At 39.5% G+C, this 23880-nt stretch overlaps 2 protein-coding genes across 3 annotated transcripts in view; both read right to left on the bottom strand.

Moving 5' to 3' along the window:
- Window positions 1-23424, bottom strand: part of LOC145445849 (RNA-binding protein 28-like) — a 35626-nt gene extending 12202 nt beyond the window's left edge. Inside the window, exons 1-7 of one of the 2 annotated variants that reach the window (XM_080323999.1) lie at window positions 23026-23424; window positions 21407-21530; window positions 20454-20724; window positions 19456-19604; window positions 4752-4859; window positions 3421-3571; window positions 441-601 (exon numbers count right to left, since the gene is read on the bottom strand). In XM_080323999.1, the coding sequence (XP_080180125.1) occupies window positions 441-601; window positions 3421-3571; window positions 4752-4859; window positions 19456-19604; window positions 20454-20724; window positions 21407-21530; window positions 23026-23144 (1083 nt within the window). In that variant the 5' untranslated portion in view covers window positions 23145-23424. Of the gene's footprint in view, window positions 1-440; window positions 602-3420; window positions 3572-4751; window positions 4860-19455; window positions 19605-20453; window positions 20725-21406; window positions 21531-21608; window positions 22075-23025 lie in introns of those variants that run through there. The other variant, XM_080324000.1, reaches the window with a different exon arrangement.
- Window positions 1-23880, bottom strand: part of LOC145445863 (uncharacterized) — a 126924-nt gene that overhangs the window by 83190 nt on the left and 19854 nt on the right. The window lies entirely within an intron of this gene.

Here is a 23880-nt window from a genome sequence, read left to right on the forward strand (position 1 = left end):
ACGTAGATCAGTTCAGCAACGGGACTAGCGTCATAGCTATATGGATAAAAACGGTCCTCAAGACGGGTCGAATACTTCCAACGGATGATGCTTTTTTGCAGGTTCTTACACGAGGATTCTACAGCAGCGATTCATAATCTCAACTAACCTGGCAAAACCCCAACCGTAATCTGCATGCCTTTGGCGAACCACAAATTTCCGCCTATAGTAACATTGCACATCTAATACATTAGGCCTACTATAGAGTACAGGTACACAGAATGAAATGTACGTCAACAACAGTGTTAAAAGAAAAAAAACATGATTTTCACACAAAATGAAAAGACGATAAATATTTGCTACAAATCAGTGCAACTGGTGCTATACGAGTCAAGCGTGTCTCTTGATATCAAGCACTTATACAATTATAAAGCTAGCTAGTAGTTGCAATCGTGACATACCTTCAACTTTTCATCGTCCACACTTTTGGGGAGATTGTGAACGCACAGTCGAGTCGTGGAGAAAAAGACGTTTGGATTTTTCAGTTTGGCCCGTTTTGCATTCTCGATCTTTTCGCGTTTCTTCAGCTCTAGCGCGCTGAGACCCTCGGCGGCTTGCGTTCCTGCACGCAGCAAAACCAGAGATGGTCATGGTGGTACACGTTGCAACTTTGTACAAGCGGAAATAACAACGCGAAATATCCACTCAATCACAACTAGCGGCTTGCATGATGTGTAAAAATACTCGGAGAGAACGTAAAAATGAAAAATTCGAAACGTGGAATACATTTGTTCGACGGCAGACGTATTTTTACAAGTTGATCAGAAGCGTCAACTTTCGTAATGGCAAGAGATATCTTCGCCACTAATGCAAAATGATTACCGGTAATTACTATAGGGTAAGTTTTCGTTACATTCAAATCCGTGGAAAGTTGCATTTATTTTTACAAAAGTTGCACAAAAAAGTTGTATTTATGGACAAGATCCTCGAGATTATAAAGGTACGAGATACTCGAATCGATCCACATCCAAGGCACTGTAGCAAAAACTCTGTGCTGGAGACTGCAACAAAATCAATAGCCTGAAAAAATTGACCTAGTGAAAATATAATTACCGGCAAGTCTAGAATGAATATCAGATGATCTCAAATTTAAACGACAGTGAAATTATTAGACGATCTATTTACATATAGTGCCAAATATCTTCAGTAAAAAGTTGGTTGCATGAAAAATCGGAGAACAGTTGCAATATAAGATTCCTACAAACAGCTAAAAACACTTGATGGGGTGGCGGCCACCCCATACAAAATGCTTAAACGCCCGCCGTCTGTCAATTAGCAAGTCTGTGATATCCCGTAAATGCCAACTATTCACCATTTACCGATACGCGAGCGAATAATTGAATACGCACCTCCGTCGGCGACAACGAACTAGAGCTTAAAACGCCCAAAATAAATTGTAATCCATGATTAGTAATCATGATCATACAATCGAAGCGACCTCGTTTACGACGTCGATTTCGACATGCGTGCCCCGAGAAACGCCGTCGCCTGTCTCGACCAGACGAGCAAATTCACGTTCTACTTACTAAATTACTATTCGTTTACAAAATAATTGGATCGCGAAATAGGACAGTGTGTTTGTGTATGCCTGCGAATTGAAAGTCATTCCTGCGAAAAGTGCGCATATTCATAACTCTATCAAGGCTTGCCAACTTTTATGGGGAATGCAGCAATGCAGCTCAAATGTCGTTGTATGAGCAAACAATTGTCTCGATGTCAGACTCGCAACCCCATTGTGCTATACGAAAGTTGAGGAATTACTGATTAGATGCGCACTTTCTCGCTTGCTACTATCTGTAGGCTACTAATTCTTGTCTGCTTTATACACGCGTATTCCCTCGATGTTACTTGTCAGTGTTTGATTTGTTCTTAATACCGTGCATTGTGCAGTGCACGACGTTGAATTACGTTGTCAAATATTGATGCAACACGAGATTCTCGTTGGCGCGAATTCTGAATTTATTCGATTAGTTTGAGCGGGAACCTGTTATGTTTCAATAAACTTCATTGCTGGACGAACTTTATCGGACGCAATCATATCGTAGATCGAATTTCAAACCATCTGAATTTGTATTCTTATTGATATGGTTGCGGCATGCTCCCATATTGCTCTTGCTGCAATAACATCTCGATAATTAAAATCGCACCATTTCACGATCAAATTCGACTGGCGGATCGGGACCTACGTAAGACCCGGGCTGATATTAACCAACGCGTTGTCGGTATTAAAGCCCTACGTGCGTAGCCAGGCAGTTTCTCATTTAAAACTAGAAACCCCGTCCTTTTGAAATGCCAATTCGTTAATTCGTATTATCGACGCTGCGCTCTGCAAATTGGCGAGAAACATTTGTATGCGAAATGGGTCATTATCTTCTGATGTGCGCTATCATCGCTTATTTGATTTAGCGCGGCCACATGCACGCTATAATCGCTCATATGATTTAGCGCGTCCGCACGCAGACCTGCACGCTATAATCGCTAGCATGAACTGTCACGTGCACCAGCCTAGGCCTGACATGGTTACCAGCCGGAACTATCGATTCTACACTGTAGCAGGACTGGTGTTGAAGCTGAGTTATCTAAAGATACGACGACAGGCCTGAATCACCACCTCAGAATTCAATCGTATCAATTTGAAAAATAGTTCGACGTCACCGAGGTTGCATATTCATTGCTCGCGCGCTTGTTGGTGAAAAGTTGATATTGGAGCGAGATCGAGGAATCGCTGATTAACTGCTGGACTCGATGACAAGCTTACGCGCATTTATACGCGTAAATTCGTCAACACAATGAAGCTTGTCATATCCATGCATTACGGGCATTCACGCATGTACTTAATCATTATACATTTGAAACAATTTCAAAATTGTAAAATAAAGTTGCAGAAGTTGCAAAAACTTTCCCTATTAATGACACAAAACAACAACACATGGGCAGAATCTTCCAAGATATTTCTCAATTGCCGTGAAACAAAGGGCTAAGAACCGCTCTTATGGCAATTTTTCGAAAACTACATTCTACTCCTCAAAATTCAAATTGTGAGTTTTGTCCGACCTAAAAGCGGTTCAAGTACAATGTAGAGACACATATCACAGCATAAAAGAGGCCGCTTAAAAAAAAACTGAACAATCAAAATTAGGTTTGTGGATTTTAAAATGACTTCTGTTTGCAGAAACTTTAACAAAACCACGTATGAAGCATGTAATGTCACAAAGACAACAGCAAATTCATCATTATATTGAAGGGTTTTGAGAACACATTTTCCGTATATAGGCCTACATTTTGAATCGCTTAGATTTCCTGGTGACTGGTCAACAGTATATCAGCACTACAATACTGATCAGTTTTTAGTTAAAGACAATTAATCTTCAAGTAGCCTACCTGGTCGTACGAGACCTTCCCTGCCGAGATACAAATTCCTCTTGTCCTCCTTCTCGTTCTTTTGCTTCTTCTGTTGATGAAGCATCTTTTTCATGTCGCTCCTGCTTACGGCTTGACAAACTCGAATCTCTTTCCCATTCAGGATCTTGCCCTGAAATAGAAGCAAAACACGGTTACAGTTAGACTTATACAAAACTAGTGATCTGGTTCATTGACAGTCGACTGGCAACAAGTAGTTCTAGTGGCGCATTTCCAAAACATAGTTGTAGTGCTACTTACGAGTTTTGAATATTGAATATTGGAAACCGGGGCAACTTTGGAGAATTTTTTACAATCTCGTTTTATATCTTAAACAAGCCATCTGGGGTGGAGAACCTCGGAATAACGTGAAACAATAACTCCATAGTTCATATTGTTAATTCATTCGCTAAAATATATCTTGGAAATGTGGGATTATCATAATTTTCCATGTATAATGGGGAAAATTTTACCGATTTTTTGCCCTAAAATAGGGGGTGCATATTATACATCGGTACAACAAGCCTTGAAAAAATCTCCCTCGATAAAAAGATTGAAACCACACCTTTCCTCATGTTTGTTTCCAATCGTGCATCACTACGAACCATCATGCCCAGTAATTCGTATTATAGAGTGTAACACGCTGCCAATCAGCGAGAAGCGTGTTGCCGATTAACGAGAGTCGTCCACACAGCAAGCGATCTCCTGCTCAGTTAGTTTGCCGTTTGTACGCGAGCGAAATTAGGTCGTTCGTTGCTGCAAGCGCGCGCGGCAATCCTTGCTAATTCATCGCGTCAACGACAGGCTTTAACAATAGCATACACAAGAGGCCTGTGCGCTAGATATGATCGCTTGCGTAAGCGATCGCATCTCCAACAGTCTTGTCTGTCCCTTCCCTCCATAGCAGCGCTTCTCATCTGAAGGGGGCGCTAAGCCGTAGTGAACTGAATTTTTGTTTTCGCACTCTGGGTGATTTACCTCTGTCTCTTAATTATTGTAGTTCTAGTTGCGAGTTATGAAAAGTGAGTAGTTGTAGTTGCTAGTTCCGGGTTTCGTAAACCGAGTAGTTCTGAGTAGCTAGTTTTGAAAAATGAATACTTCTAGTTCTAGTTGCGAGTTTTGAAAAATGAGTTCTAGTTCTAGTGGCTAGTTTTGAAAAATGCATAGTTCTAGTTTCAGATGCGTGTTTTGAAAAGTGAGTAGTTTTAGCTCACGTGGTAATTGCACATTTTGAAAACCCAGTTCACTGTACTCAAGTATGATTAGAATGCCGGAATTGTGGGTTGAAAACAAGCATGGACACAGCTACGTACGTTTTCCTCGCCACTCAGCGCATCGATACAATTTCTGGCTTCTTCCAGGGTCTTGAATTGGACGAAAGCACATCCTTTGGATATCCCGGTGGAGGAATTGATGGCGATCTGAAGAGAACATGCTAAAAACGTGACCGCAACATATTCAAATACACAAATACAGGAAAACATGGGTTGCGCCTGAATTGGAAGACTGCGAATATAGTGACGGCAATAGAAAAACACGAGAGGTCTGAAACTTTTTTGATACCTATGTATGATAGGGTTGTTGAGAATTGACCAACTTTCAAAAATCCGTGGTTTTCAGTCCGTTTGCCATGCCTTACACCTTAAAAACGTATTATGTAACTCATTTCTTACTTCCGTGTGCACTAGGGTTGTCCAAAATTTCGAGAATCTCGAAAATGCTGCTTTGTAATGTCTCATTCTGTAGATTATTGTTAAGAAACAACAATGAGTCTGCAAGAAGCTCACAGGAAATTCGTCAAGATTTCAGGAAAAGCGCTTGAAAGTAACTGTCGAAGAGAGGGTGTGCCACCGACCATTGCGACAAGTAATCACTAAATGACGGCTCTTGATTGGTTAAGAGGCTATGCTTCAATGATCATGACGGCATCAGCTTGTCGATTACATGTTCAAGAAGTCTGCTAACAGCGGATGAATTAAGATTTATTAACTGCATGTTGAGTTAAGAAATCCATGATGAACAAACAGCAGCTACTTGATAAAAACCTTCAAAGCATAACTGCTTTAGTCTGAAGAAAACAGCTGTGGCCTAGATGCCTACTCTTCATCGAGGAAAAGCGAGGAAACACGAGTAGTAATATTCCAAAGGCACTCAAATGCAGGTGTCGAATAAATTCCTTGTTTCAGAAGGTATTCATAACACTGGTCAACAAAATGAATAAAAAAAATTTGGCAAAACATCTGGGAGCCGTTTCTGGGGTTTTTCAGGTTGACGATTACGAATATCACATTGTTTTTGCCAGATTACTGTTGTTCAGAAGATATTTATATCCCTAAAAAGCCCAAAATTACTGTATTGACCCGTGAATATTTCACTTGATAGGAAGAGAATCTCACTTTTTTCTAATTTTATACCGTGCATAAATAGATAATTGATTATGAAGAACCCTCATGCCATTCTCAGTCATTCTATCAATATTAACACAACCTCGGCCGAAATATTCGTTTGTCAATAATGCAGATTGTCAAGCCTAAAAATTGTACTTTTGCACAATGGAAATACATATTGTCCTGTATCAATTGGTCATTCTACCAAGATAAAGAGGAGTATAAAGCTATAAAATTTGACCATGAAAAGCTTAACTATAATACTCATATGCGTCTCATTTCTTTCGACTCGTCAATGAATAATTTTCCGCTGAGTCAACAAAGTGCATATACCAATAGTATCCCTATCCAACGAGAAGCTTAAATCAGATATCTATTCTCTCTCTTACTCTCTATTTCAGATTCCAATACGGATGAAAGATTCCAATTTCATATTAAGAAGGACTTATCTGCAGGGAATTCATCCTAAGACATAGTACCGTTACCGGGGTAACTTTGGACATTTTCAACAATTCCGCTTTGTATATTGAAAATGCTAGGGTGTCGAGGAGGCAAGTTTTGTATTTTTCAGGGGTCATGGAGCAAAGATTAGAATTAACTAATCCAAAATCTTCATGGTCATAAATAAGAACCATATTTTTGTAAATTATCCCTGTCCAAAGTTGCCCCGGCATGTGGGGTAATTCTAGACGGTGTAGTTTTTTGTATGCCTTTACACTATATTGTTTATGAAACCTCGTAAATGAGGCTTATTTGGTAAGAGTTGATGAGGGCAGTGGCTAAAACTGAAATAGTATATGTCTGCAATATTGATTTATTTTTACTTAATCCCCCACCCCCCCCCCCAAAAAAAATGGGTACCGTAATTTCCGAATATAGTGCACCACCATGTATAATACGCACCCTTAAAATGACGTGTATATTCTGGGAAAAAGCCTGTACCCATATATAGTACGCACCCTGCGTTCGCAGTACACTAGTACACTGGCGGTGTCAGCAATCGACAGCAAACATTAAGCATGTTACCATGATTTCAAATATATTACTGTTCTTTAACAGATACACTTTCCCTTTTCTATGTCCTCTGATGGATATATTTGTCTTAATTTACGGTATCCCATCCAATATTCAGCAGGTACATCTTTAGGAGTATGTAACAAGTTTATGAAGTAGCTTACACCCGATTACTATCTCTAGACTCATTGCCTACCCTTTTTTTTCATATTTTGACAAACTCTTACGTAATTTATTAACCTTCTTATTCCATTTTAAAAAGTCATCAGGCCTGTCATAACGAATATAGTTGACGATACACTTTACCACAGATGAAGCAGCCAAACATCACATTTTCCACTGTCCAAAGTTACCCTGTTCCGATAAAATTTGACGGGGTAACTTTGGACATCATATTTTCTTATGTTGATCTAAGGGTGAGGCCACTGAGATTTTTGTCATGGATTAAGACTAATTGGAGGTATCTGCTGCCAAGTTTTGAATTTATGAATCACATGCTGTCTATGTTTGGTTGGAAGAATTTCAATGGCCATCCATTTTGAGGAAATTGACCCCCGCTGGGTCTAGTTCATCTCATAGTGACATGAATCCCCCATTTATTGAGACTACTTGTGGTACTTTTGCCTCATTAAAAAGATTTGGACATCCAGCGGCAACTCTTTTCCATCAATAACCATTTAAATCTTTTACTGCTTAGTGTCCAAAGTTACCCTTAAGTCCAAAGTTACCTCGGGTTTACGGTATATAAAACTTTTCATGATAACAAATCATCCAACTACAAACAGTTGGTCCGAAAATCCTTATGTGCATACGGAAAACTTGGAACAAACATGAGCATAAAAGTTCACTTCCTGTTCATTCATCTTGATATGATGATCTTGTTATTTAGCAAGGGGAGAGGTTCGACCAAGACATCAAAACAACAAAAGAAAGATATCAGGACAGATGAGATGAACATATTATGTCAGACCATTGATGGAACCTTTCAAGAAACTGCACTAAATTGCTTACAGGTGAAAATCGAACAAAAACAATTGCGCTTTAAAAAAAATGAATAATATTATATTGCAATTGATTATTTCAAATTTACGATAGGTGGTTGATGTAAAACTGATTGAATTGATACCTTGTTATTTGATTATCTAGATAAATACTTGTATACATGACTGGAGTTTTTTTTATGCACAGTACATGATATCCGTGAAAGTCTGTAACTATGCTAAATCTAATACCTTACAAAGCGGAGAAGACATCTATTTGCAAAAGCACGAGAGATTTTTAAATCAAAAGGATTCAGATTCTGCTAGACTGCTAACTACAAAATCCAGACAAAACGAGAGACGACGTCACCTACCCTTCATATTGACTCAATGATGTCAGCACTTGAAAATATCAGACAACCTATTTTCATGCATATTTTCGGTGTAAATTTTATCCATACACTGAAAAACGGCTTCATTATACAGCCCCAGGTGACATGTTTACTCTTCCCCAAATACGCATGAGCTTGATACTGCACATTTTTCTACTCGAATGTGTCTAGATACAAATCCTACTTAATTGATGATATGCCCCAGAACTTGAAAGCCAGTAACAACCAATTTAGTGTCTGCCACTTCAATATACGATCCTTACAGAAAAATCATGGCTCACTTAACGATACTATTTGCGACATGGAGATAAGCCCGTCAGTAATAGCTTTGTCTGAAACTGGTTTGAAAGGTGGCCCCTTGACTGATATAAATCCAACAGGCTACTCGTTCATTCATTCGCCAACACAAACCAAGTGTGGTGGGGTTGGTCTATTTTTGAAAAATGACTTGACATTCACACCTGTGGAGAATATTGCTTTCAATTGTGACAATATGAGCAGATATGGGTAGAAGTTCAACTAAAAATATCTAATGCGACCACCCTAATAATAGGAGTGACCTATAGGCATCTTTAACGAAATATATTGTTAATGCCATTTTAAGATTCGAGCAATAGGGAGTTTGTGAACCTTATTTAATTCCATGAAGTGAAGACCCGATAAGACCTTTGTGAGTTGTGTGAATAAAGATAAGAGAAATAAATCGTACGATGTTTTGTGCATATATTCTCTCGTGGCTATAATATATATACGAATGTAATACCACGTAGATATTCAATTCATTCATTATTCACTGATTCGGAAGTCCATTGCATTGCCGTACGTGATTCAATAAAGTTACAAGTCGTGGAGACAGAAACAAAATATATTCGTCAGTGTGATCCATCAAATACGTGTGCAATAGACAGGCTTCGTGGTACGTCAGCCAACAAGGCCGTACGGCGTGGTCACGCCGGTCCGTCGAACGCAAAGGAACACGCAGCGAATTGTAAACGCAACCTTCTGGAGTCAGATAAAACACAACTATAAAATCTACGAACATTCGCTCTGCGTTATAGCATCCAAAACCTGACGCCTCAAAGTTTACTTCTGGAATATATGAATTTCCTCGATAGCATCCGCTCAAGTGGATCCATTCCTGTCATCACACCAGATATTCATCCACATGTGCCACCCTACTTGACCACTGCTACACCAATATCTTAACTGCTCCCATTGAGCCCGCAGTCCTTCTTGATGATATAACAGACCACTTCCCGATTGTTATCCAACTCCAACTCCTCTCAACAAAATAAAATCTCCACCATCGACACACACCGAAGCGGTAATTGACGGTTCCCTCCATGGAAAATATTTATAACACTTTATCACCTCGCTAATTCCATCTAATTCCAACGGAAAGTTTGACAAGTTTATCAGTATGTTTCTAAATATAATCAACAATCACTCACCGCGCAAACATCACAAACACAATACTGAGAACAATTAAGACCAAGAAGAGATTGTATCATACTCACTATCTACATGGTAGCCCTGATGAAAAGATAATTTATAAATCATTTGCAAATGGTTTGTCACGTACTATAGCCAGAGCCAAAAAGTCCTACTATGTTAAACTTTTTGAAGAATACAGACATGACCCGAAGTCAATGTTGAATTCTATTAATAGTTTGATCAATTTGAAAAAATGCAAAGAATCTTTTCCATCTAAAATACGATTAGAAAATGGTGACGACCTCTGACCTTGGTGAGATTACAAATTTATTTAATGTCTACTTTTCCTCCATTGGGTCCAAATTAGCAAATGCCCTACCAAATCTGTCTCCTAATACCACATCAAGCTGCAAAACTCTACAGCGTTCACAACAATCTATTTACCTGAGCTCCTGCTCTGAATCTGAAATGCTGAGCACTATTGCTACCTTAAAAATGGATAAGTCATGTGGTATGGACTCTATTCCACCTAAGTTACTAAAGCATGTTGCTTGTTTATTTGCCCTGCCACTTACCAAATTTTTCAATTTCTCAATATCAAATGGTATTTTCCCATGCCACCTTAAGCAAGCAAAAGTGGTACCTGTCCACAAGAAGTCGGATCGCCTTGTACTAGGCAACTATAGACCCATATCAGTGTTAAATTCTATTGCTACGGTTTTTAAAAAATCATGTATCAGAGATTTTTCGATTTTGTCATGAAAAACTCTATCATAAGCAATAATCAATTTGGATTTTTAGCAAATAGAAACACATCTCAAGCTCTAGTTGGCCTTACTAGCCGACACGCCAAGCTCATGGATCAAAATAAGCCATCATGTTGCATCTTCCTAGATATAAGCAAAGCTTTTGATTCAGTATGTCACTCCATCCTCATAGGAAAATTAAATTCGTACGGTTTACGTGGGGTTGCCAGAGACCTAATTACCAGCTACCTATTCCAACGCAAACAATATGTCAGTATAAATGAATCAGTATCCAGATGCAGCCCTATAACATACGGGGTCCCACAAAGTTCAATCTTGGGGCCGTTGCCATTTCTTCTATATATTAACGATCTACATCGAGCAACATCTTTACGAAGTGTTCTATTTGCTGACAATGCTTGCTTTTCTGGACAAGAAAACTCCACGGAAGAACTGAAGGACCAAGTCTCACTCGAGTTGGAAAAAATTCACACATGGATGACGAGAAACCGCCTCACAACAAACCCTGATAAAACTCAAATCATCCTTTTCCTTCCTCCGCGAATCCACACCCAGCCAACCTTTTCCATTCCTTTCGGAAACTGCACTATCCTTCCTACCAGTGTTGCCACTCTAGGTTCCTGGAAAAACACTAGATTATGTCGTGAAAAAGCACTAGATTGGCGGAAAAAACACTAGATTAGTAAATTGCAGTAAAAATTTGCCGTTGCCAAGTAATAATGATGACCAAGGTACAAATACATAGATAAGAAGTGTTCCACACATGAATTCGATACATATGCTTGATATTCTGCGTGATTATTCAACGAAAATTAATGAAACGAATTGATATAGTGCATGATTTGATTATTCAATGAAAATTAATGAAACGAATTCAACAGAATAAGAAAAAATCAAATATTGTCACTTTCGAATTGTACGGCATCATAAAAATTATCTTGCGATTGCACACCATCCATCGAACATAAGTATCTTTTATGTGGCATCTTGCTCACTACCGTACATCTTCAACCTAACAATGGGGAGGTGTCCAGGTCCATGTACAATTGTACAGTGTACAGCATACTTCATTTCCACACATACAGTGGAATCAATCAGTTTTATTATTATTTTCATCGTTTCAAAACACCACAAAACTGCGATGCAATGAAAAGATAGGAAGGTGTCGAAACAACTTGGAGTAGTTTTAAAGACGAGACACCCACTTTGGCTTAAGCGGAGTAAAGAAGAGGCATGCATAGTGCATACTGAATGAAAAGTAATGCAGAGAATATAAGACGCAAGCGACAAAATGAGGTGGCATAATGGAATGTGAAATGCCAAGAGAATCGTCATGAGCTCCCCCAGTAAGGGGAATTTCGATTCATCGAATCCATTGTGTACAGATTTCAATTTTTGCCAAAATTGCAGCTCATTTTGCGAATTTACCAAAGCAACCCGTTCTTCCGACAAATCATCAAGTTCATCAAATAATATCACTGAGGGAACTTGCACAGATAGAGGAGTGATTGATTTTACTTTTTGTTGTGTTGATAAGACTGTTAACAGATTCAATGCACTCAAGTACGCAAGAACAACAACAAGAAACGACAGAGCATCAGAGCCAAATCACATTTCATTTTTTCCGAGACTCATAAGTGCGGATTTACAGCGCACCCAGATACGTAATAATTGCTTGTTAATGCACCACCACATAGAATTGTTGAAAACAAACACAGCCAGCCAGAGACACCAATTCGCCTTATTAGCGATAAATTCAGCGTGTAATTTAGTATTCTAATGTTAGAATATTCATTGTTGGCACAATTGCAGAAAAACACTAGATTAGCAAAATTGTGCGGAAAAAAACACTAGAACACTAGGACGACCGAAAAAACACTAGATCTAGTGTTAAAACACTAGGAGTGGCACCACTGCTTCCTACTGAATCTGCCCGTTATCTTGGCATTCAATTAGACAACAAGTTGTCATGGAAACATCATATCTCTCTCGTCACCTCTACAATTATATAGGGCCATCGGTATTTTGCATAGGCTAAAAAATTTATTATCGCGTAATGGTCTGCGGTCGAAATATTTTTCAATCTTCCATTCGCATTTCCAATACTGTGTCAGTGTGTGGGGTCACACCCATTCTACATTTCTTCAGTCCATTATCACTCTTCAAAATAGTGCTATACAGGCACTAAGTGGTGTAGATTTCCGCCGTAGATTGCTTCCAGAATACAAAAAACTTGGTATTCTGAGAGTGACAGACGTCATAAAATACGAAACAGCAAAAATGATGCACAATATCTTCCATCATAACAGACCGTTCTTTGACAAACATTTCGTTACTTTTGCCTCGGTACATTCGCACTTCACTCGTTCTGCCTCATCAAATGGTTTTTTACTTCCGCTTGTATCCAAATCGTCCTTCCAGAAAAGTTTCTATTATATTGGTGCCGCTACCTTCTACCAGAAGACCTCAGAGATTTGCCCAATCATCTCTTAAAAAACGTTATTGGAAATATATATGAGATAAGTGTATTTGATTAAATGCCGATATTGCAATTACTGTCTTGCGTTGGAAAGTACCGTACCATATAATCTGCTCTATTGACTCATTCCTGCGCTGCAGTCTCGAATCTGTAATATTTGTAGCTGGTGTATCCTTGTTGAAATTTTTTCTCTGCATTTCTTGTGGTTTTGTATATTTGCTTTCATTTGTTATGCGCCATTGATTGGAATGGGTATGATCCTACAGGTGGCGACTGTGTACTAAGTCCTTGCGGCCCCTCGTCGTCATCCTGGTTCGTACCGTATTTTCACTGGTGTGACAAATAAATGATTGATATATGATATATATATAGTGCTGTTGATGTATTTTGATTCAAAGGAGTCTTCTGTGCTAAAAAATAACAAGTAGATTAAATTTCTAAACTTTATAGCACGACTGAGCCGATTTTCCATCTAGCAAGGGTTGTAATGACTCGAGTCGAACTCGAGTCACGATTTTTTTGTGACTCGACTTGACTCGAGTAATTTTCTTGAAATGGGAAAATGACTCGACTCGACTTGACTCGAGTCATTTTCTTGAAATGCGAAAATGACTCGACTCGACTCGAGGCAATATTCGGATCGACTCGACTTGTACTCGAGTCATTACGCATGACTCGACCCAAGTCATTGACTCGGCTTATTTTATATGACTTGAAGATGAAGAAATTTGCGAATCGTAATGGTTAGATCAACGCATCTGACGAATTCTGCCGACATCGCTATTTGTCACCACTGCTTTTTTTGCACTCGTCTGATATCAGATATGCCGCCGTGAAAACAACAGACAATGGTACATAGTGGCAATGCATATTGCATTGTACAAAATCATCCAGTGATGAAGAGGTAATCGATCCTCCGCAATCAGAGTACTCAAGACTTTTCGATTATACAAGCAAACAATCGAAGCCAAGTTCAATTAGAGCAAATGAAATGACTCGCAGATGGTCAAGTACTTGGAAGACACTGATAAGCTCATGTGTAAATTTGAAGGCGATGATTTTTTGCATTTTTGGGCGACTAGAAAGAATGAGTATCCAATGCTCTGCAGTTTGGTTCAAAAATGCTTGTCAATTCCTGCATCTAGTGCACCAGTGGAATGTGAATTCAGTATAGATCTGGATCTATTCAAAGGCCATGCCGCTTTAACATATCTGAGGATCTCCTTTCCACTTAGGTATTTTTGAAGTGTAACTCATTGATTTGATCTGCTGTCTCTGAAAACACACAATACCCTCCGTCCATTTGACCTTTTGCTAGGTAAGTGCATTGTGCACGTAAGTAATATTGAATGGCTAATGTTGTGTGATGTCGGTACAATAGGGATGTTCAAAATAAAAAAAAATTATTCTACTGGGTGGCTACTTGATAAAATTGTTATGTTGCATAAAAAGAATACTGAATCTGGCTTAATTTTGAAAAGAAGAATCAATGATATGAGAGGAGAAAATTTTGGATTTGAAAATTAATGGAGTATTTTTAAGGGGAAATTCTTTTATATAATATAATTAAATACTAGTAGTAAGCTGACTATTTTTTCATTTTTTCCAAAATATTCCACTCTAATAACTTCGCTTTTTTTAGTTGGAATTGAGTCAAATTTGCTATGAATCATATTTTTACACAATCTAACGCGATTAATTACAATTGAGACTTTCGAATTTTACCGGCTACCTCAAGCCGGTAAAATTCGAAAGTCTCCATTGTAATTAATCCAAATTTTCTCTCATAGCATTGCTTTCTACTGGTTGGAATTGAACCAAATTTAAGTTCTTTTAGGCAATCTAACAATTTTCAGAAGTAGCCTGCTTTTTGGGTTTTTGTCCTTTTTTGAGAATTTTTGGTAAATGTGGGGCAAATTCGACTAGGATACAGTAAATCAGCACTGAAGTAACGCTCCCGCGGCTATTTCGGGAGCTGAGCAGGAAAGTGGAGCTTTTTTTGGCCAACCACCTGATAATGTAAAGGAAAACTGTACCTCCACATAAACAAAACATGCATCTGTTGATTCTCTATCAGTTGGTATCTAGACGTAAATTCGTTGGTTATCCATCAGATAGTATGGTTCTCGTTGGTTATCGTTCTCGTTGGTTCTCTATAAGCTATTTGTGAGCTGTCGTCGATGTGCTCGTAATGAAAACTGAATGCTTGTACTTGTGATGTATCAGACTGACAAGATAGATATTTGATTTTAAGTTCTAAGATTAGTCAAGTTGTCATACTGGCAGCGTGTCTCGTCTATCTGAAGCATCGGTGAATGAGGCCAGGAACTGTCCGTTATATGCCTAAATAAACATGTGCCAAGACTATGATAGGGACAAAATAAGCAAGCAATTTTTGGCAAGCAATGAATTCGATATCACTCAAGCAGGATTGAAAACATAAGTTGAATATGACTTCAATACTGTGACTTGGACTCGGACTCGAGTCATAACACTATGACTCGGAATTGACCCTTTAAACGGTGACTTGGACTCGGACTCGACTCGGTGATGAATTGAAAATGACTCGACTTGACTCGAGTCAAAACCACAAAAGTAAGATTGACTCGTGACTCGGAACCATGTGTCTTGGTTACAACCCTGTATCTAGCCATTACAGCCCCATATTTTGGTCAAAATAGCCCCATGGGTTATGTCCAAAACAAGAGCCAATTTGAAAAAACTAAGGTCATATTAGGAATCAGTGTTCTTCAGAACCCTCAAAACCACTCTTACTTTGTCTGCCTGAAAATATGTGTTGACCAGTGATAATTATTGAATACAAATATAAATCTTAGCAATGATGTTGTACTTTGTCTTATCTTATTGGGCTCCAGTCGTGGTATATAATAATGAAGATTTTGCTTTAGGGATTGGTAGAATCAGTCGGTTATGCTTGAAACTTTCAGATTCTCACAGGAAATTGAATTCACTCGCAGGTGCTGTCAAAGTCCTCAATGATGCCGCAGAAAGAGGAGTAAAGAAAGGTCAGCACAGACTATGCTCATGCTGTACTGAAAATACAGTTTGCTTGTAGCTTAGCATGTAACAAATGATGAATCTTGATTAATTTCCGACTGCACCATCAGTAACACATGAAGTAAACCAGACAGGGACATAGAAGAGCTGAAAATACATTGAAGTGATGCAGTAGTTACACTTCTTCATAGTTTAATGTCGGTCCACACAACAACTCCTCTAAGCATACAGGATTGTGTCCAGCATCCATCTCACATGGTGTGCTGCACCTGTACCATTTTAGTGATCACTAATGTTACTTACTTTACATGCACTTAGAGAAGCAGTAGCCCTGGCGTAATCGGAAGCGTATCCGACCTGATATTTCACGGATAGTGCTACACACCATGTGAGATGGATGCTGGACACAATCCTGTATGCTCAGGAGATGAGGATTCCTGCATAGTCTGTGCTTACTTACGCTAACACTTCTTTTTGCGGAATGAATGAGGAATTTGACAGCACTTACTGATGAATTCAATGTACTGTACGACAGAGTTGGATCAATTGTAATTTGTAATTGAGCTGAATGTAATTAATTACATTTTTTCATGTAATTGTAATTGTAATTGAAGCATTTCTATTTTGTGTAATTGTAATTGTAATTTGATCAAAATTTTGTTCAATTACAATCTCAATTACATATTCATGGAAACCTGACAATCACAACATAAAATGATCAATTAATCAATCATTTATTCGTCGCAACAGTGAAAATCTGGTACGAACCAGGATGACGAGGGGCCTTAAGGCCTCAGTAAACAGTCACCACATGTAATAATCAGCCCATATACATCGGCGTTCTATGCGTGCTACGTTATAACTAGATAATTCAGTCAAGCTAAACTGTTTCCCATACTTCAGTAGCAACAGAAAACTTTGTGAATTACAATATAGGCTAAATCAGTGGTTCTCAAACTGGGGGTGTGATCCCTTGGGTGGCGTGAAAGCATCTGAACGGGGCGCGACCCTCCAGTGAACTGAAATCTTTTCCGTGCTTGGCCCGATTCACCTCCGTTTTTTGGTTATTGCTCGGTATATAGTCTGAATTTCGTCTTGGAGAATTCTCTCATCAACAGTCAGAATCAGAACCTTCCATGCCATCAAACTATATGTAGGATCGTTAACTTTCTGGTTTCATTGTGTGCTACGACGATAAGGGTGGCACGAAGTATGCACTGTCATAAAAGGGGCGTGTCTAAAAAGCTAGACAACAAGTGGGCTAAACCATATCTTAATATTTCAAAAATGGATGAACAGCAAATAAACTCTTTTGAAACCTGTGCTGAGCCATTTCCTACACCACGGTCAAAGTTTTTATTTATATCTCTGACCAATGCCGAGGCTTGTTGCAACAATAGCAAAAATATTCAAGTTTCCAACCAAGGCTCCATCAAACTTGATCACGCATTTGTAGAGATATTATCCCATCTACACCTCCAATCTTGGCGTAATTTACTGGGGCCAGATACTTTTCGCACCCTGATGTTCATCAATTGCAATATAAGATAACAGTTTCCGAGCAAGTGAAAATGTAAATGCGAACCAAAATATTGTATTTCTTAGTCATCAGGAGGTTCTTTCCTTTTGCATTTATTTTAATTTCACGCACCTTATCGGTATCATCCTTATCGCTGACGCCTTACCAATTACATTTCATTATCCTGACTCAGCTCTGAGTAGCCTAATCGTTTGATTACATTTCATTGACTGTCCTGTAGCCTATTCCCTGTTAGTCGCTCAAACTTTAGGTTCTTAACAGTCGCTTGAAACATTTTTCTGTGCTTGTAATAGTTTTCAGTACTCATGATTAGGAATAGTTCGAATACGTTCCAGTTCTTTTAATTAAAGGGTATTCTACATATCAGGAATGAAACATGAATAGCTTGAGATTGTTGCTAATTAAGTCGCTACGGTTGTCAAAGAACACCTCTTTACTGAATCAATCACCTGTTTAAAAGTAATTGTAATTGTAATATATTACATATTTAACAGTAATTGTAATTTGATATTTTTAGCATTAATTGTCATTGTAATTGAGACATGCAAGGAAGTAATTGTAATTGAATTTAAATTTTGTAATTGATCCAACTCTGCTGTACGAATATGTAAGTTCCAAGCATAACTGGCTGATTCAACCAATTCCTAGAGCATTCACAGCTTTGATTATATGCCAGGACTGGAGGGCAATAAGATCAGACATTGTTAAGCTTCATATTCGTATTTAATGATGAAGGAAGTGGTATGCTACACAGTTGTAACACCAATAGATTCGTCAGTGTTCGGACATTTGTAATACGATGGAACATTACTCATATTAGTCAAGCTGTTATCGATCTGTTTCAACATTTGAAGGCAAAGTTGACTCTGATTTAATATGACTTTGGCAGCCAATGACTTGATCAATAGTGTAGGCTACTTATCAGCATTCAGCAATATTCCTGAAACTCGGATTGGGCTACACTTCTCAAAGGCTCTGTATTCAGCCAATCTGTAAGATCCCGTTAAATAAGGTCTACTTGGAAATACATTCCATACTCCTATTATTGATGCCGTGGCGTTTTCATAAACTAGAAAATTGGCCCTCAAGCACATTTGAGTTCGAGACCCCTGGTATAAGGCATGGGAAATGAACTGGAAACCACGAGTGTTTGAAAGTTGGTCAATTCTTAACAACCCAAACGTATGAGTTGTTCAAAAAATGAATTTTTTTCAGATTTTCGCGGTTATTAGCTGAAATTGTTCGGTTGGCAAAAAATGTTGCTCGTTAATTTGGCTCAATTACAACCAGGTCGAAGTGAATCTACAGGAGTTTGATAAATTCTAATTCATTTTGAAATATTTAAAAAAAATTTGAACTTTCAACTGCAATAACTTTGCTTCCACCGGTTGGAACTTATCCGAACTTGTAATGGATCGTTTTTTCAGTCAATGTCCCAATTTCATGGGGTAGCCAGTAACATTTTAAAAGAAAAATTGTACTATTTATATTAAATTAGAAAATTTTTAAACTCCTGGTTGAAATTAAGCCAAATTTTTGCTAATAACCGCAAAAATATGAAAAAAAGAAGTTATTCAACCCTATTGCATGGCGTACCTCATAATCAAGTAGCCTTTATAATAAGAAAATGACTGGTTATGGTGGAACTAACCAGAGATCTATACTACGGTAGGCTGTGTAAAAACTTTCATCACTGCGGCAGTAGAGAAACAGAATATGAAAACAGTCATAGTGGATGAGGCGAGTAATGTTACACAGCGAAGTTAAACCTCATTTATTATGTCTAAGTCAAGTCTGTATATAGACACGTAAGAGCACAGTCATTGTGCTGGCTGCATTTTGAGGCTTAAGTATCAATGATTTCTCAAAATGGCTGTAGAAGAAAACGGCCACACAAAAAAAAATAAAGTTTAAGCTCAAGTACGCCGTCATTATTTTTCTAATTACTCTAATTAGTCAACTAGATTAATCTAGTTGTGAAGTCTGAGTTACAAAATGATCTGTACCTTGGCGTAGCAAATGTGTCCATACTCGGAGAAAGCCTTAGCCAGACCATCTTCGGAAACGTCAAATGCTAAATTTTGAACAAACACCGTCCGTCCTTCATGAATATCGTGAGAGGTCTCGGGGTCGTGTTTCTTCTTGAACGCGACAGCTGAAAGCAACCGAGCACTAACACCAAGCACAAGCAAGAATGCCCTGAAAACAGGCACGTTACCAGCCGAAAATAAGGGGGGCTTGAAATGAAAGGAGGGGTTTAGATGTTATTTTTTAAATTGACCTAATAGCATATATTCATGACGGTTAGTGCATAGTACATGCTTAAATGTTGATTATGCAAGCTCCCCCTGGCTACACGCCTGCCTGACAATACCATTTTGCAGGCTTATTACAGGTGAATCTATCTTGTCAATGCCACCAACATCGCCAATTGACAATACCAAGTTAGTATTCTACGTGCTCGGCATTCATGTTGACTACTATGTTTGTATATTCTTATTATGTTCGATGCTGCGAGCGAACGTGGAAGTTTCATGCTATCTGGACTGATAAAGTCGTAAACACGATTATACTCAAGTCTACTGATGAATATTTCCTGATGCTACTCAAGCATTTTCGCAGTCCGGCACATATTTGGTGTTGAAATTTTCAGTAATCTCGATTTGGCGAAAAGACTTATATCTAAATCTAAATCCAAGAGAGCATATGTGTTTGATATGGTAGTAACCCACCACCTTTGTATCTATCATAGGCAGTTTTCACGAACCTCATTCGGTCGCTATCGCAGCATACAAACAAGTAGCATACGCATAGCTGACATTTCTGTTAGTTGTGATCAACCCACATTATTTTCACAAAGTGCAATGAAATAGGTCTGGTCGAAATAAATACCAAATGTTTTCTATCTGGTGTACAACTGGCGGAGCTCTTATTTTCTCTGTGGTCAGGTCAGGCACATATTTGAACTTCCATTCCATGCTGTATAATGACGGACAAACAGTACCTTTTTCCGGTATGCTTTCGCCCATAGAATCATTGTCCAAATCATTATCTTCTTCCGCACTATCAGACTCAGCTCCTGAATCCCCCAGACCTTGATCAGAGTCCTCCGCGTCTTGTCCGTCAGAGACTTCAGAATCCGTCTTGGCACCGGTCGACTTTACCTCCTTTAACATAGTGCTGTTTCCGTCATTCTCTTGCATGGTCGAATTCATTTCCAGATATTGCTTTTGCCGCACGCACCAATCGGTTGCCACTTTTCTGCCTTTGATTTCCTGGAGTCAACGTAGAAAGATCATCCTTCAATATATCGTTTTATGCAATAAATACATCCTCCAAGAAAGCTCGCAGGATGTACTTATTGCAACAGACAACATATTGATATTGGCAAATTTATTCCACTCCGCGTTTCTCGCATCAAGAGCGAACTTCCAATAATGCGTTTCAGAATATAGAAAGAATGATGTTGGTCCGCATCAAGTTCTTGGCAATTGCATATAGCGTTGAAATCTGGACTGTCTAATTGGACATTAGCGAGACATACAATGAAACGGCATCTACGCCAATTAGTTCTGATCGTAAAATAATCATGGTCCCTCAATGACCGAAGAGCAGCATAGTCAGATTTCTTTCCGCAGCAAAAATTGTGTTTTTGAAGGCGAGAGTGTGCATCGAGTTCAAACAAATCTCGTTCATCATCCGAATACAAAGCCAAAGAATGCTTTACTGAACTGCGTTTGACTAGTTGAATGAATTCATCGTCAACTTTGATGCTTTTTTCAAGAAATATGCTGCTGCATCAATCCAAACTGTCAGAGGGATTTGGAAAGTGGGCTTTAATTGATGGTAATGTCAGCAACTCTCCACAGAGAAGACACATGAAGGGAAACGTTATTATGAAGATATTTACCATAAATTAATTTGCAACTGCGGTATGGAAAGAAGAACAGCGGGTACCTGCATATTCATTGCTTCAATCGCACGCATAGCCTCAGACACGTGGGTGAACTGGACAAATCCAAACCCTCTCTTTTTACCATCCGGCTTTGTTGGAATTTTCACTTCCGTAATCGTGCCGTAGCTTGAGAATGAACAAGTTGCATTACATTATTAGGCAGAATCAGTGGCATATCCAGCCGAGATCAAGGAGAGGATTCACCTTGAGTAGCATATATTGTCTTTATGAAGTCATAGATACTTCTTAGTGTGCGTACTACTATTTCTTAATGTTTGTTTTTATACTATACAGTTGGCCACTATACATTCAAACATTGGCGATGTAATTAACCATCGTATAAACAACGGTGGATGCAATCTCCAGCAACGAATACAGAGAAGTGTGCGCGAATGTTATTAGGGGTTACTACACGGGGTTATCAGGGTGGGTTAGGGTCAAGGTTGGGGTTAGGATATCCTAAGATTAGGGTTGCGGGACAGGGGTACTAGGGTAGGTTAGGGTCAAGGATGGGGTAAGATATCCTAAGTTTAGGGTTGGGCGTATCATAAGATTGGGGTTGGGGGAGGGCAATATTAGGGTCGGGTTGGGGAAGAGATATTAGGGTCAAGGTTGGGGTAGGATATCTCAAGATTAGGGTGAAATTTGGGGTCAGGGTATCCCAAGATTAGGGTTGGGAGTATTGTATTCCCCCAACCCTAATCTTAGGATATCCTAACCCCATCCTTGACCCCCAATATGGAATCGGAGTCTCGTGCACACCAAAGATTCTACTGACTACACACAGGTGTGACGCTGAGAACCGTCTTAGCACACTAAAGATATTACACTAAACGTACCGGGATTCCAACCCGGCTTCACCCTAATGGTTGCCGGTGAACCCAGCCCTCGGTGAACCCAGCCTTACAAACCCAGCCCTCGGTGAACTCGGCCCTCGGGAACTTTTGTATTCACAAGCGTGCGGGGGAGATAACGCGACGCTCACATACTCTACTTGTTTGTTTTGTGGTATTCATGGTGTTTCTCGAATACTATGGACCTCGGTGAATTCCGCCCCCGAACAATTTTGAATTAAAGCTGGGAGCTGAGATATTAGGGTTGTCGGAGGTGGGATATTAGGGTTTTCGGAGGTGGGATATTAGGGTTGCCGGAGGTGGGATATTAGGGTTGCCGGAGGTGGGATATTAGGGTTGCCGGGGGTGGGATATTAGGGTTGGTGGAGGTGGGATATTAGGGTTGGTGGAGGGGGGATATTAGGGTTGCCGGAGGTGGGATATTAGGGTTGCCGGAGGTGGGATATTAGGGTTGGGGAGGTGGGATATTAGGGTTGGGGGAGGGGGGATATTAGGGTTGGTGGAGGTGGGATATTAGGGTTGGGGGATATTAGGGTTGCCGGTGAATACAAAATTTTCCGTGGGCGGAATTCACCGAGGGCCGGGTTCACCGAGGTCCGAGTTCACCGAGGGCCGAGTTTGTAAGGCCGCGCTTGGCGCTTGCGCAATCCGTGATCACGTGATCTGATCACGCCGTGACTGCGTGATCTACGCATGCCCTGACCTCCTTACAAGATCGACAAATCAGTTGATAATAACATTATTAGTTTAATAATTCATAATAATACCTGTTAAAAGCAATTTTGAGGTCGCGTTCCGTACATTGGAAGCTCAAATTTCTTACTATGCATTTTGATTTTCTGGCGGCTTTGAAATTGCTTCCCGGCGTGAGGAATAGGACTTTCATCGTGTAATTCCTCTTCTCCCCACCAGTTAGTCGTCCGATTTCAATGACCAAAAAGAAGTCAACCTCGAAAAACCAAACGTCGAAATCGAAATACCAAGCTCGCAACTAAAGCATTTCAGCAGAAGTGACACATGAGTCCAACGTATCACAGCATAAATGGATTCTCTGCCTAAACTGTCATGTCTCAACCGAAATAAAGTAATAAATTGTTCAACAAAGGCCCGAAGTCATTTTGCTGTCACGGGTACGAACCCAGGGCCAGCGTTGCCCCACCCCAGGTATCGTAGTCACGCACCCATAAATTTTTACAAATATAGCATCAGGGCTTTGGAGCAGCCGTAAATTGGTCTTGCTCCAGCTCCGGCTCCGGACCTTTCTTCTATCATACATTAGCTCCGGCTCCAGCTCCGGAGCCACATTATTACCACCGCTCCGGCTTCAGCTCCGGCTCCGGCTCTGAAAACTATCGAAGGTGTCTGTCTATATCAGGGGTGGGCAACCCGCGAGGTAACTTCCCATTATATTATTGAAATTCTGTTATATTAATGAAATTGAATTGCTCAGATTGTGAACGTGCAAGGCCAACCAAAAATATGATTAGTCTGGCCGCGACACTTGGGATGTTGATGACTAAAATACCAGGGTGGGAGTTAATAAACTAAAATAGTATTAAAATTTTTCTTCATGCTTCGCGTGTTTAATTGTCACACGATTTCTTTCTTTGTAGTCTACCCCC

This window comes from Botryllus schlosseri, chromosome 9 (genome assembly GCF_051294905.1).
Source record: "Botryllus schlosseri isolate E-star chromosome 9, Bs_hap1, whole genome shotgun sequence".
NCBI classification, from domain to species: Eukaryota; Metazoa; Chordata; class Ascidiacea; order Stolidobranchia; family Styelidae; genus Botryllus; species Botryllus schlosseri.